Consider the following 15,547-nt stretch of genomic DNA (forward strand, 5'->3'; position numbering starts at 1 on the left):
TTGGGAAAGGGCTCAGGACTTGGGGAGCCCAAAGTGACACCCCAAAAGGGCTGGGTGCCAGGCCAATCAGAGTCAGGTCCCTTTAAAGGGCCTCAGGTTGGGCCTTGTGGAAGTTGAGGCCCCTGGATCACTTGGGAGAATTGGCAGAAGGGGTTTTGTGGGGGAGGGAGCTGGAGGTGAAAGGCGCAGAGACGCTCTGGGCTGGCCCATGAGGGCAGTGTGACGGGTCCCCCGGGGTGCAACCTGGAACTGGGGTACCACTAAGCCCGCTCTCGGTCCAGCCTGGGCTCCCTCTTACACTGTGCTGCTGTGCAAGCTACCACGCCCTCCACACTTGCACTTCCACCAGCATTCACACAGGCAGGGACACACCCAGTTGCAGTTATATGCAGGCTTTGACCAGCCCTCTGCATGAACCAACGATAGAGAGACTGCAGCCCAAAACACCCCCAGCTGCCCAGCCTGGGACCCCAGAGCTGTACCATCCTGCCCTGATCAAATCTGACCAGTATATGGGTTTAATACCCAGTCCACCTGTCCCTCAATATGAAGAGAACCATGCACAGATTTCTATTAACTGAGTTGAGATTTTTCCCCAAACACTTCAGTCAAAATTCACTGGTTTAGATAAAACATGTTTATTAACTACAAAAGATTTTAAGTGATTATAAGTGATAGCAAACAGATCAAAGCAGATTACCTAGCAAATAAACAAAACCGCAAACTAAGTTTAACACACTAGCTAGATTGAATATGCATTAGCAGTTTCTCACCCTAAGAGATGGTACAAGCAGGCTGCAGACTCTTAAGGGGCAAGCTGCACTTGCTTTACAGATTGGAATCCCCAGGTCTTCCATACACAGGCTAGAAATTTCTTTACCCTGGGTCCAGCACTTTCCCCAGTTCAGTCTTTGTTCCTTTGGTGTTTCCAGGAGTATTATTGTGTGGGGAGTGAAGAACCCCAGATGATGATGTCACTCCCTGCCTAATATAGCTTTAGCATACGGTGGGAACCCTTTGTCCCAAACTTCAGTTTGCGGAAAAACACTGAAATCCCAAGATGGAGTCTAGAGACATGTGACCTTGTCACAGGCCCTTGCATACCTTGCTGAGTCATAGCAGCCATTACTTACAGGCTGTCTGGAACATTCACAGGAAGGTTAAGTTCTTACAGGGTCCATTGTCTTTGCTGATGGGCCACCGGCACTGTCTAGCTTCTTCATTGTTGTACCAGAAAGGCTAATTGTGGGTGTCACCCAGAGTAAGCAGGATTGAAATACAGATTCCTAGTCAATATTCATAACTTCAGATACAAAAATGATACATCCATACAACTAGGATAATCATATTCAGCAAATCATCACTTTTCCAATGACACCTCACATGACTTATCTTGTACAAAATGCATCATAATTATGCCATAATCATAACATAATATTTCTATGATGAATAAGGGGTGCAGTGTCACAGGGTGTATTTAGAGTGATCCCCGCATTGTGTAGTGCCTGGGTCACAGGCTGCCCCCTTTCCGGTCCTCTTTCACATCGCTGCAAGGCAGCCCCAGCCTGATCACAGCTGACCCACGTCCATGGGCTGCTTGTTCCCCACCACCCTGCTGGGTTAATTCCACCCCAACAGGTCGGCCCTTGGGGAAGGCCAGGGAGTTGCCCTCACTGTCTCTGCAGCTAATTGCTTGGTGTCTCAGAGCACAGCCAGGAACTGACTCCACTCCAGTGTCACCCTGAGATGGGATCAAGGGTTACCCCTGACCTGACTCCTGCGCACACACATCTCTAGCTCCAGGGGGCTGGCTGGTGGGGGGTGGGTTGCAGCTCAAGCTAATAATGCAGTGGGGACACAGCTACAGCCTGGGAGTGGGGGAGCTCACGGTTCTGCGCAGCAGGAAGCTTGTTGCTGTGCCTGGGGCCGGAGGGGGCTTTTCCCAGTAGGAGCCAGTGGGAGTTAACCTGTCTGGCTCTCCGGGTCTGGCTGGCATCTCTCCCCCAGCTCAGCAGCAGTGCCATACGCAGAGCTGTCTGGGACCAGGCTCTGTCCCTCTTCCACCGTGTGGTAACCCCTGGCCTTGTACCTCCGGGAGCTGTAGATAGCCAGGGCAATGAGGATGGCCAGGCCAGTGGTGACAGCCACTGTGACGCCGGCTGTCTCCTTGCCCGACAGGCCCCCTCCACCACCCAGCCCTGCAGTGCGTCGCGTCTCAGCGGGATCCCCAAGCCGCCACATCTGGGTCTGGGCATCTTTGACCCAGGAGCGCTCTCCATTGGCATTGGTCACCTGGACGGTGTCAATGCCCACCAGGGTCATGGCGGGTGGACGGGTGTAGGGAGGGAGCTGTGCTGGGGGCAGGGCTCCTCCGGTGAAGATCCCGGACTGGACGCAGTACTCCACTTGGCAGCCATCGCTGATCAGAGCCAGGTGCTGGCTGAATCCCGCCGGGCAGCGCTTCAGGTAGGGGTCATCCACGGTCCCCTGGTGGGCCCCCACCAGGGGGTTCCCTGCCTCACAGCTGAAGAGCCCCCCAAAGGGCACAGAGTACCTGTGCCCCATCTCGTAGTCTCTGCTGACACACAGCTGGAGCTGGTCAAAGAGCCTCAGCTGAAAGAAGCCGGAGGGGCAAGACTGGGCGTTGGTCAAGGGATTGGCGCTCCGAGAGCTGAAGAGACCCCCAAAGAGGTACCCCAAGTTCTCAGGGACCTGGCTTCTTGCCATGCACCAGAAGGCGCTGAACTGGACCTTGGACAGCCAGAACACATCCTTGCACACTCTCTTGCAGAACAGCCCCAGCATACAGGAGCTGTAGCACTCCAGGTGGCTGTAGCCTTCCTCCCGCTCCTGGGTGCTCAGCCGCACTGGGGTGTACCCCACAGGGCAGGAGAATGCCCCGGTGAGCGGGTTCCTGTGTTCTAGCCCCTGGCAGAGGACTGGTGCATCTGGGCCCCCCAGCGGGACGCACTCCTGGTAGGTACCCCCCAAGGTAAAGTTGGTCTCAGCCGCTTTGCAGGAGCCATCGTCGGTGTTGGCGTGGAAATTGAAGTTTGGCGAGGTGGTGTCGGTGCAGCCGGGGTAGGTGTTGAAGGTGTAGTAGCGGCGGGCGGCCAACTCCACCCTCCGGGAAAGCTTCTTCACTGTGGGGCTGGGTAGCTCCGGCAGGCTGCTGGGCGTGATGAAGAAATACAAGGGCAAGCCAGAGCGGTCAATAGCCACCAGCTGGTTGGTGGTGCCCTCTTGCCAGGCCTTGAGGGTGATCCCTGGGTAGAAGGGCACGCCACCAATGCTCTCCACCCTGGAGTTGGTGCGGTTGGACAGGTACTGTTTGGTGAAGGAGTTCTCCATGCTCAGTGACCCACTGATGCTGAAGTTGATGATGCTGTGGAAGGAGGCCCCAGCCGAGGCGGTAATGGCACTCCGTGTGGACATGTTATCCTGGACGAAGGTGGATTTGATCTGATCCTCTTGCAACAGGCTGGCGCCAGCATCCAGTGAGGTAATGACATGGGTACCGTAGTTCAGCACCAGTACCTCTGCCAAGTAGTCTGCCATCCGGCTCTGGTTGTTCTCCAGGTGCCCAGCGATGGTCACCAGCTGCTGACGGAAGCCCTTGTCCAGGGCTGCCCCGGGGTCAAACTTGGCAGTGTAGACCAGATTTCTGACCTGAACCCGCGTGGTCATGGCTTGGTCCTTCACCTGGTGGGTCTTCATCTTGCGGAAGTCGCTGGAGAACTTGCCGTTGAGAGAGGAGAAGAGGGAGACCTCTGTGTTGACCGAGGCGGCGGTGGTGCTCTGGTAGTCCATCCAAGATTCTATGATCTCCGAGTTGATCTCCAGGTTGCTCTGCTTGCGGGGGATGGTGAAGACCTCATCTGGGATGATGTAGGACCCGTCCTCTGTGGTTTTGCACAGCGAGTAGCCCAGACTGATCACTCTCCCCATATCCAGGTTCCTGAGGTTGTCCCAGCCCCCGCCCGGCAGTACCTCCAGCCCAGGGAGCTTTAGGGCTTTCTTACACTCCTGAAACCCTGCAGCAGCTGGCGGCCCTGGAGGCTTCTCTGCTCCTTGCACCCAGGCCACCAGGCTCCAAGAGAGGAGAGCCCCCAGCAACTTGTTCATGGCTGGGGCAGCGCTTGGAAGATGTAGCTGTCCGAGCGAAGAGGAGGGAGCTGTCAATACGTGCTGGTGGCTTAGCAGCTCTGAGCCCAGCTGTCTGAGAGTTCCTCCTTTCTGTGCTCCAGTTAGTGTTTAGAAAGAGAGAAGTGAGAGTGGATCCCTGTCAGAATTAGACGGCCGGAGGATATAGGTGGAGCTGACAGAGGGAGAGCCAGCAGAGCCCTCTGCCTTGCTCATCATGGTGGCAGGAGATTGCTATTCCCTGATTGTTACAATGCCCAAAGTGTGCTAGGGGCTCTACAGCAATGGATTATTGCCCCATCTTCTCCCACCTGTCTTCCAGTCTGACACCAGTGTTGCCCAGCTGCTGAGTGGGAGCAGCTGCTGAGGCCTTCCCAGAGCAGGAGAAATCAGATTCCACCCAGACGCTGCAGCAGTGAGCATCATTTGCTATATTTACATACAGGCCTGGAAGTGGGGTGGTCATAAACACCATGTAGAGCAACTCCTTCTCCCAGGAACCTCAGCCTAGCATAAATGCTAGGGTCCCAGGGAGAAACTCCACCTCAGCAATTGACTCCAATGGGAGCCCAAGTCAGTCAGCAAACTCTCCTGTTGCTTGCACAGGTCTCTGTTCTAAGAACGTAGCATCGCCCAAAAGCTACCACGCCATTCATGTCTTCTGACACTAAAAACTTGCTCACACAGTCAGAACGGGGAAGACTATTACAGCGTTCTCCGGTGATGCCTGCTGTAACAGGGTAATGGGACAAGGTCCCTGCCCTACCCCACCTCCACAGTCCACTTGTGGGTGGGACTTGCTGACAAGGGGTCTGGAGGAGGGACTCTGGTGTTACCCAGTTTCTGCACCTGCACTTGCCTATACTGTGTTGAGTTTAACTAAGTGCAAGAGGCAGATGTGACGGGGGAGAGAGGTGGTTTGGCAAAAGTGAACTGTGTGTGTGGGGGTGGGGCGGGGTGCTTTGCCCCAGGGGAGGCATAGACAAAGTTACAGGGGTGGGAGGAGGGAAGGAACGAGGGATCAGGTATCACTGGGACAGGGAATGATGTAGGAGACCGTTCACTTCTTTGCAGAGCCCTTGTGGGGAAGGGCTGTGAGTGCACTTTCACTCTCGCTGCTGTGCCATCACCCCAGGCCCAGGCTTGCTTTCTGGGGCTCTGGAGTGCAATGCAGGGGCTGTGAGTGCTGATTAGGGGCCAGTCCCTTTGCAGTGCCAGCATCTTTGCCAGTGGACCTCTATACTGACCTACAGTGGCTTCCTCTATTCCAGTCCCAGCTTCTCAGGTGCCCCTCAATCCTGATCTTCAGCCCTCTGCTACCCCAGCCCTGGGCTTCCCACACCCAGCTCTGCCATTGCCCCTTAATTCCGCCCTGCTATTCCGCTGTTTATACCCTCATCCATCTCCACTGCTGCCCCTTAGTATTGCTACACAGCACCCCTGGGCCAGGAATCAGGCGTAGCCCCACGGTTGGCTTCACTCCTGACCCGAGCTGTGTTGCTGCTGACCTGTGGTCAGCAAGTCGATGCAGCCATGGAACAAAAGATTTTTCTCTTCCAGTGAGTCACGCTGCTGAGCTGCAATTTCACTTCAAGGGAGAGCTATGGAGCACGTGAGGGAGGGGAAGTTGCGTTCTCTCCTTGACAGATGGCTGTGATCCCTGCCCAGTAAGAGCCTAAGTCCTACTTCTGATTGCCCAACTATATAGCCAGCCAGGGCCTGGGTTTTCCCCAACCCCACAAGAGATGCTGAGCAAATGCTATGGCCTCCAACTGGAGCAGGGGGTGCTTGACCCCATCAACCAATCAGGCCCTGCTAATTGTATTGCAGTAGCGCTCTGAGGCTGTGGTTGGGATGGGGACTCTGTAGTGTAACGAACCTGCTGACTCGTTACCAGGCGCTGAGTTAGCACCCAGTCAGATGCAGGCCCCGTGACCAGAGGATTGAGCAGTGACGGAGCTAATGTGGGCAGGAGGTGGCTGTTTGGTGCAGGCGTGGCACCTTTTAAAGCATATTATGCAATGGATGTACATGGGGTACAACACGAATTTTCACGCCGGGCTGGAGACCGCGCCCACCCCGCACTCAGCTGGCAGCAGTGGCTCCTGTCCCCTGGGCTGGGCCTGGCTCCTCGCGCTGGGCGTTGCAATGTGATGCACAGTGCTGCATGGTGCTGTGACCCTGTGTGCTATGTCACAATGCCAGTCACTCAAATTTGGCCCGCTTACCCCTCTACCGTGACAGAAAGGCTCCTGTATAGCACTGCAACCCTGTGCCCTAGGTTGCAATGCCCAGAGTGAAGCCCTAGTCCCAACCCCATGGGTAGGGCCCTACCAAATTCACGGTCCATTTTGGTAAATTTCACGGTCATAGCATTTTAAAAATCTTGAATTTCATGGTTTCAGATATTTAAATCTTGATTTTCATGGTGTTGTAACACAGCAGAAATAGGTATTTAAAAATGGCAAAATATAAACATGTAAAGTCCTTACGTCAGCCTTTCTCACGCTGGGGGTCCCCACCCAAACGGGGGGTTGCAAGGCTATTCTAGGGGGGTGCCGTATCACCACCCTTATTTCTGCTCTTATGCAGGTGGCAGCGCTGCCTTCGGAGACGGGCGCCTGCCCAGCAGCCGCTGCTCTACGGCCACCCAGCTCTGAAGGCAGAGCAAAAGTAAGAGTGGCAATAGCGTGTCCGCCCCACCCCACACAATAGGCTAGCGATCCCCTTTTGGATCGAGACCCCCAGTTTGAGAAATGCTATGTACTTTTGCATACTTTTACTCCATAGTACCCTACAATATAGAGTAAAAGTACACAAAAGACCAGTTTTCATGGGGGGAGACCAGATTTCAAGGTCTGTGATGAGTTTTTCACGGCCGTGAATTTGGTAGAGCCCTACCCATGGGGCTAGGTGAGGGCAGGGCAGGCTTTCTCTCCAGCCCCGCCCCACTCAGGGCCTCCCCTCTGCCCTGGGCTGAGATTAGAGTCACGATGCCAGAGCAGAGGGGGCAGCAGGCATGTTACCGTGGGAAATACACACGCGTAACAACGTGTGGAATTAGCCACCCAGTGGGTCTAACTGAAGGTGGCACCCCCAGTGACCCAGGGTTCAGTTCCCCACGCTGCCACAGACCTGCAGCAGATCCCCAAGTCTCTCTGTTCCCAGCTGTACCATGGGGATAACAGCACTGGCCTGCCTCGCCAGGGGTGCGAGGGTACATGCAGCAGAGACTCTGAAGTGCTCAGATGCTGCATTAAGGGGGCGGCTTTGAAGTCATAGAATCATAGAATATCAGGGTTGGAAGGGACCCCAGAAGGTCATCTAGTCCAACCCATGTGTCATGGTCTGTGGTGGGTACGAGGAGCCACGAGAAGAGCGGGCGGGGAAGGCAGGGGCTTGTGGCTGGAGCAGAGCCAGGATGGAGGGTGTCTGAGGTGACTGGGAGCCTGGAGAAGGGGGACCCACCTGACTTGTTTTGTAAATTGGGGATTTGTTTGTTTGCTCTTGCCAGCTGCCCCTCTGGCAAGAGCAAATGGGACAAATGCCCACTTCTGTAAACAACGTTGGGACAGCCAGGACAGAGCTTAAAAACGGGACATATGGTCACCCTACTTTTAAGCTAATAGTGACAGTATTGTAGAAATGAAGGGCTGGAAAGGAACTTGAGATGTCATCAAGTCCAGTCTCCTGTGCTGAGGTGGGACCAAGTAAATCCAGACCAGACCATCCCTGGCTGCTGTTTGTCCAACACCTCCAGTGAGAGGAATTCAGCAACCTCCCTTGGAAACCTGTTCCAGAGCTTAACCTGATAGTTAGAAAATTTTTCTTAATATCTGACTTAAATATCCCTTGCTGCAGGTTAAACCTATTACTTCTTCTCCCACTTTCAGAGGACCTGGAGAACACCTGATCACCATCCCTTTATAACAGCCCAGAAAATAGTGGTTATTAGGTCCCTGCTCAGTCGTCTTTTCTCAAGACTAAACATGTCCCGTTTTTTAAATCTTTCTCCAGAGGTCAGACTTTCGAAACTGTTTATCATTTTTGTTGCTCTCCTCTGGACTCTCTCCAATTTGTTCACATGCTTCCTAAGCTGTGATGCCCAGAATTGGACACAGAACTACAGCTGAGGCCTTACCTGTGCTCAGTAGAGTAGGACAATTACTTATCGTGTCTTGCATACAACACTGTTGTTAATACACCCCAGAATATCAGCCTGTTCACAATGGCCTCACATTGTTGACGCATATTAAGTTTTGTGATCCACAAAAGCCTACACTTAAAGACTGAAATTGAGAAACTACCATGTCCCTAGTTAAGTTGTCCCAGTGGTTAATTACTCTCATTAGTAAATATTTGCATATTATTCCCAGTTTGAATTGGTCTAGCTTCTGCTTAAAACTAGTGTGTCTCATTCTGTCTGCTAAATTAAAAAGCCTTCTCCTGTCATAAACCTTCTTGGTTAACAGGGAGACTACAGTGGGTCCTACTGAAAGGTGAACTGTCAGGCTGGAGGGAGGTTACCAGTGGAGTTCCTCAGGGATAGGTTTTGGGACCAATCTTATTTAATCTTTTTATTATGGACCTTGGCACAAAAAGTGGGAGTGTGCTAATTAAGTTTGCGGATGATACAAAGCTGGGAGGTATTGCCAATTTAGAGAGAGACCGGGAAATCATACAGGAAGATCTGGATGACCTTGTAAACTGGAGTAATAGGATGAAATTTAATAGTGAGAAGTGTAAGGTCATGCATTTAAAGAGATTAATAACAAGAATTTTAGTTATAAGCTGGGGATGCATCAATTAGAAGTAACAGAGGAGGAGAAGGACCATGGAGTATTGGTTGATCACAGGATGACTATGAGCCACCAATGTGATATGGCCGTGAAAAAAGCTAAAGCGGTCTTGGGATGCATTAGGTGAGGTATTTCCAGTAGAGATAAGGAGGTTTTAGTACCATTATACAAGGCACTGGTGAGACCTCACCTGGAGTACTGTGTGCAGTTCTGGTCTCCCATGTTTAAGAAGGATGAATTCAGACTGGAACAGGTTCAGAGAAGGGCTACTAGGATGATCCGAGGAATGGAAAACCTGTCTTATGAAAGGAGACTCAAGGAGCTTGGCTTGTTTAGCCTAACCAAAAGAAGGTTGAGGGGAGATATGATTGCTCTCTGTAAATATATCAGAGGGATAAATACCGGAGAGGGAGAGGAATTATTTAAGATCAGTACCAATGTGGACACAAGAACAAATGGATATAAACTGGTCATCAGGAAGTTTAGACTTGAAATTAGATGAAAGTTTCTAACCATCAGAGGAGTGAAGTTTTGGAACAGCCTTCCAAGGGAAGCAGTGGGGGCAAAAGACCTGTCTGGCTTCAAGATTAAACTTGATAAGTTTATGGAGGAGATGGTATGATGGGATAACATGATTTTGGCAATTAATTGATCTTTAACTATTCATGGTAAATAGGCCCAATGGCCTGTGATGGGTTGTTAGATGAGGTGGAATCTGAGTTACTACAGAGAATTCTTTCCTGGGTATCTGGCTGGTGAATCTTGCCCATATGCTCAGGGTTTTGCTGATCGCCAGATTTGGGGTCGGGAAGGAATTTTCCTCCAGGGCAGATTGGAAGAGGCCCTGAAGGTTTTTGCCTTCCTCTGTAGCATGGGGCATGGGTCACTTGCTGGAGGATTCTCTGCTCCTTGAAGTCTTTAAACCACGATTTGTGGACTTCAATAGCTCAGACATAGGTGAGAGGTTTATCGCAGGGGTGGGTGGGTGAGATTCTGTGGCCCGCATTGTGCAGGAGGTCAGACTAGATTATCATAATGGTCCCTTCTGACCTTGGTATCTTTAAAAAAAAGAAAACAAAACTCCAGGGGGTGCTGTGTGGCATGGAGGAACGGATCCCATGAGTTCCAGAGCTGTCTGCTAACATTCATTTCCAGCCAGAGTCCAGGACCCCTCCTGACCCCCCTCCCCTAAAGGAACAAGTGTCCCAAAATCTCCAGAAAGTCACCAGGCAACGATTTGTCTACTGACAAATAGACTACTCTACAAATAGCCCAGAAACATGAAAAATGGAGCTCACACCTCCACCTCCTGAACAAGAGGCTGATGGCCCTGCTGGAGAAAATTGCTGCAGACACAGTAGATGTCAAGGCCACAATGCTCACAGTACCACTGTTACCTCAATTAACTCTTCTCAAGCACTGACAGAGACGGTGAATGAAACAGAAGGGATAATATCATTGGTGGAAGATCAGCTACAAGGGCTCTCTGCCCTCACAGAGCCCTCCGATCACATAAAAGAAATATGTAGGTACCCATGTAGCATGTAGGTACCTATAGACCATGATCAAGTCACCTCTTAACCTTCTTGGGGATAAACAAGATGGATTGCGCAACCTATATGTCACAACAGGTATGTCTACACAGCCCATGACAGCGAGCCTCCGAGTTGGCAGACTTGGGTTCGCAGGGCTCTTGCTAGGGCACTAAAAACAGCTGTGCAGATGTTGTCACTTTGTGGGCTCAGAAGCTTAGGGATTGGGGTGGGCTTCAGAGCCCAAGCCGCAACTGAACACCACTGTCTACACAGCTTTTTTTAGCACCGTTGTGCGAGCCCAAGTCTGTTGAGCTGGGCTCGGAGGCTCCTGGATCCTGGCTGTGCAGACATACCCTATAAGATTTTACAGACCTCAGATCACTCTTGTAGCTCTTTTCTGAACCCTTTCCAATTTTTCATCATCCTTCTTGGGGATGCCAGAAGTGGACACAGTAGCCAGTCATGGTCTCGCTAATGCACAAAGGTAACACCACGTCCCGACTCCAAGTTGATATTCCCGCTTACATAGCCAAGGTTTGCATTTGCCTTCTTGCCTACAGCATTGCCCTGGCAGCTCATGTTCAGCTGATTATCTGCCATGATCCTGAAGCCCTTTTCAGTGCTGCTGCTTTCCATGAGCCAGTCCCACCGTTGTCTCCGTCCGATCTATGCCTAGATGCCTGACCTTGCATTAGGCCATGTGAAAACAGACGTTCAAAGCAGCCAAGCTGTGCTGGTGAGCCCTGTGAATGTGACCCAATGTTGGAGAGTCCTGCACTTAGGATGGAAGAATCTCATGCACTGCTACAGACTCGGGACTGAATGGCTAGGCAGCAGTTCTGCAGAAAAGGACCTACCAGTTTCAGTGGACAAGAAGCTTGACATGAGTCAGCAGTGTGCCCTTGTTGCCAAGAAGGCTAACGGCATTTTGGGTTGTATAAATAGGGGCACTGGAGAGATCCACACCCCAATCTCAGGGTGGAACTGAGGTTTGACACCTACCCCCAAGATGAAATGAATCTTCTTCTCTAGGACTGTGTCTGTACCTGTATAGACTGTGTCTCTAGCACTTATGTTGGCAAAACTTTTGTCGCTCAAGGGTGTGAATAAAACACCCCCCGCCCCGAGCAACATAAGTGTTTCCGACAAGCGCTCGTGCGCACAGCGCTATGTGGGTGGGGGATACTCTCCGGCCAGCAATGCTGCTGCCGCACGTCCAGCTGGTTTGATGCTGTTGACAGAAGAGCTCTCTGCTGTCGGCGTGGAGCGGCTCCACGAGTGAGCTTACAGCAGCGCAGGGGCATCGGTACAGCTGTGCCGCTCAGCTTGTCCGTGTAGACCTGGCCCACAGGCTGCCCGACTTCTGCTAGCCGGACACGCTGCTGCGCCCACATTTTCACCCTGTCGGAGCCCTTTCAGGAGCACATTTGGGTGTGACCCCTTGTGACCTGAATAGCCAGCAAACGGGTTAATTTACAAGCCACAGACCCTGCCCACAGAAGGAACCAAAGTAACTGAAGACAGGGTTCTTGTTCACAGGCCCAAGCTGCTTTCAGCCAGCAACCCTGAGCCAGGACTTCTTTCTAGGCTCCTCCCAGGATGTCAGGACTAAGGCCCTGCAGCTGGGGTGGCTCAGTCTCCTGACAGCCTAATGAGCTGCATCCGCTAGACCGCCTGACAGCGGGCCCCATCTGAGTGGCGGAGGAAGCTAGCAGGCTGTGCTCTTGAACCCAGCAGCTGCTCACACTAGCGATTGCCCAGTGCTGGTGCTGTCTCCTGTGCCTGTTTGTTCCCAGCCCCGCCCTTGCCTCACACCCAGCTCTGCTTTGCGGGTAACCTGGTCCTGACCGTCGGCTCCAATTTCTGACTTCACTCTGACATCTGGCCTCTGGCTCCAGTTCTGACCTTGGGTTCCTCTTCCTGCCCATTGACTCCTGTTCCAACCACTAGGCACATCCGCCCATGTCCTGGTCTCTGACACAGGGCCACCCCGTTCTTACTGCTGCTGCTTCGCTTCCTTTCTCCGCTTCTTCTTCGAGTGATGGTCCCTATTGTAGTCCACTGGAGGGGTATGAGCCACGTGCCCAGAGCCGGAGCTGTTCAAAGTAGTCGTGTCCGTTGGTCTGCGCATGCGCCCTTGTACTGCTTCATGGTTTCAACCAAGGGATGGGGCCAACTGGCCGCGCCTTCAGTTCCTTCTCACTGCCACATGGTCCGAGTCGGAGCTTCTGCCGTTCTCTCATCCCTTGTGACGCACTTTCCAAACATAGCAAAAAAGACTGTTTTATTCTTGCTCCTAGTTAGCATCTGTCAGGGTTCCCTCCCCACTCTGAACTCTAGGGTACAGATGTGGGGACCCGCAAGAAAGACCTCCTAAGCTTATTTCTACCAGCTTAGGTTAAAAACTTTCCCAAGGCACAAATTCTTCCTTGTCCTTGGCCGGGATTGCTGCCAACACCAAGTGAGTTAGACAAAGATTCAGGAAAAGGAGCACTTGGAGTTCCTGTTTCCCCAAAATATCCCCCCAAGCCGCTTCACCCCCCTTTCCTGGGGAGGCTTGAGAATCATATACCAACCAAATAGGTAAACAAGGTGAGCACAGACCAGACCCTTGGGTTTTTACACCAATCAGGTTTTTAAAAACAGAACTTTATTATAAAGAAAAAGTAAAAGAAGCACCTCTGTAAATCCATGCTGACTGTTCCTGATCACTTTCCTCTTGTGTAAGTGCTTCAGGATTGATTCCTTGAGGACCTGCTCCATGATTTTTCCGGGGACTGAGGTGAGGCTGACTGGCCTGTAGTTCCCAGGATCCTCCTTCTTCCCTTTTTTAAAGATTGGCACTACATTACCCTTTTTCCAGTCACCTGGGACTTCACCCGTTCGCCACGAGTTTTCAAAGATAATGGCCAATGGCTCTGCAATCACATCCGCCAACTCCTTTAGCACTCTCGGATGCAGCGCATCCGGCTCCATGGATTTGTGCATGTCCAGCTTTTCTAAATAGTGCCAAACCACTTCTTTCTCCACAGAGGGCTGGTCACCTCCTCCCCATGCTGTGCTGCCCAGTGCAGTAGTCTGGGAGCTGACCTTGTTCGTGAAGACAGAGGCAAAAAAAGCATTGAGTACATTAGCTTTTTCCACATCCTCTCTCACTAGGTTGCCTCCCTCATTCAGTAAGGGACCCACACTTTCCTTGACTTTCTTCTTGTTGCTAACATACCTGAAGAAACCCTTCTTGTTACTCTTAACATCTCTTGCTCGCTGCAACTCCTGGTGTGATTTGGCCTTCCTGATATTACTCCTGCATGCCCGAGCAATATTTTTATACTCATCCCTGGTCATTTGTCCAACCTTCCACTTCTTGTAAGCTTCTTTTTTGTATTTAAGATCAGCAAGGACTTCACTGTTAAGCCAAGCTGGTCGCCTGCCATATTTACTAGTCTTTCTACACATGGCGATGGTTTGTCCCTGTAACCTCAATAAGGATTCTTTAAAATACAGCCAGCTCTCCTGGACTCCTTTCCCCCTCATGTTATTCTCCCAGGGGATCTTGCCCATCAGTTCCCTGAGGGAGTCAAAGTCTGCTTTTCTGAAGTCCACGGTCCGTATTCTGCTGCGTTCCTTTCTTCCTTGTGTCAGGATCCTGAACTCGACCATCTCATAGAATCATAGAATCAGAGAATATCAGGGTTGGAAGGGACCTCAGGAGGTCATCTAGTCCAACCCCCTGCTCAAAGCAGGACCAATCCCCAATTAAATCATCCCAGCCAGGGCTTTGTCAAGCCTGACCTTAAAAACTTCTAAGGAAGGAGATTCTACCACCTCCCTAGGTAACGCATTCCAGTGTTTCACCACCCTCCTAGTGAAGAAGTTTTTCCTAATATCCAACCCCCACTGCAACTTTAGACCATTACTCCTTGTCCTGTCCTCTTCTACCACTGAGAATAGTCTAGAACCATCCTCTTTGGAACCACCTCTCAGGTAGTTGAAAGCAGCTATCAAATCCGCCCTTATTCTTCTCTTCTGCAGACAAAACAATCCCAGTTCCCTCAGCCTCTCCTCATAAGTCATGTGTTCCAGACCCCTAATAATTTTTGTTGCCCTTAGCTGGACTCTCTCCAATTTATCCACATCCTTCTTGTAGTGTGGGGCCCAAAACTGGACACAGTACTCCAGATGAGGCCTCACCAATGTCGAACAGAGGGGAACGATCACATCCCTCAATCTGCTGGCTATGCCCCTACTTATACAACCCAAAATGCCATTGGCTTTCTTGGCAACAAGGGCACACTGCTGACTCATATCCAGCTTCTCGTCCACTGTCACCCCTAGGTCCTTTTCCGCAGGACTGCTGCCTAGCCATTCGGTCCCTAGTCTGTAATGGTGCATTGGGTTTTTCCGTCCTAAGTGCAGGACCCTGCACTTATCCTTGTTGAACCTCATCAGATTTCTTTTGGCCCAATCCTCCAATTTGTCTAGGTCCCTCTGTATCCTATCCCTGCCCTCCAGAGTATCTACCACTCCTCCTAGTTTAGCAAATTTGCTGAGAGTGCAATCCACACCATCCTCCAGATCATTTATGAAGATATTGAACAAAACCGGCCCCAGGACTGACCCTTGGAGCACTCCACTTGATACCGGCTGCCAACTAGACATGGAGCCATTGATCACTACTCGTTGAGCCTGACAATCTAGCCAACTTTCAACCCACCTTATAGCGCATTCATCCAGCCCATACTTTAACTTGCTGACAAGAATACTGTGGGAGACCGTGTCAAAAGCTTTGCTAAAGTCAAGAAACAATACATCCACTGCTTCCCCTTCATCCACAGAACCAGTAATCTCATCATAGAAGGCGATTAGATTAGTCAGGCATGACCTTCCCTTGGTGAATCCATGCTGACTGTTCCTGATCACTTTCCTCTCGTGTTAGTGCTTCAGGATTGATTCCTTGAGGACCTGCTCCATGATTTTTCCGAGGACTGAGGTAAGGCTGACTGGCCTGTAGTTCCCAGGATCCTCCTTCTTCCCTTTTTTAAAGATTGGCACTACATTACCCTTTTTCCA

General features: G+C 51.4%; 1 protein-coding gene across 1 annotated transcript; it reads right to left on the reverse strand.

Annotated features, from left to right (window-relative positions):
• Positions 1–669: 669 nt before the first annotated feature.
• On the reverse strand, positions 670–4,193 carry MPEG1 (macrophage expressed 1). Its single transcript, XM_073350579.1, has one exon. The coding sequence runs from the start codon at positions 4,123–4,125 to the stop codon at positions 1,963–1,965; it is 2,163 nt and encodes a 720-aa protein (XP_073206680.1). The 5' UTR covers positions 4,126–4,193; the 3' UTR covers positions 670–1,962.
• Positions 4,194–15,547: the final 11,354 nt, after the last annotated feature.

This window comes from Lepidochelys kempii, chromosome 6, assembly GCF_965140265.1.
Source record: "Lepidochelys kempii isolate rLepKem1 chromosome 6, rLepKem1.hap2, whole genome shotgun sequence".
NCBI lineage: Eukaryota > Metazoa > Chordata > Testudines > Cheloniidae > Lepidochelys > Lepidochelys kempii.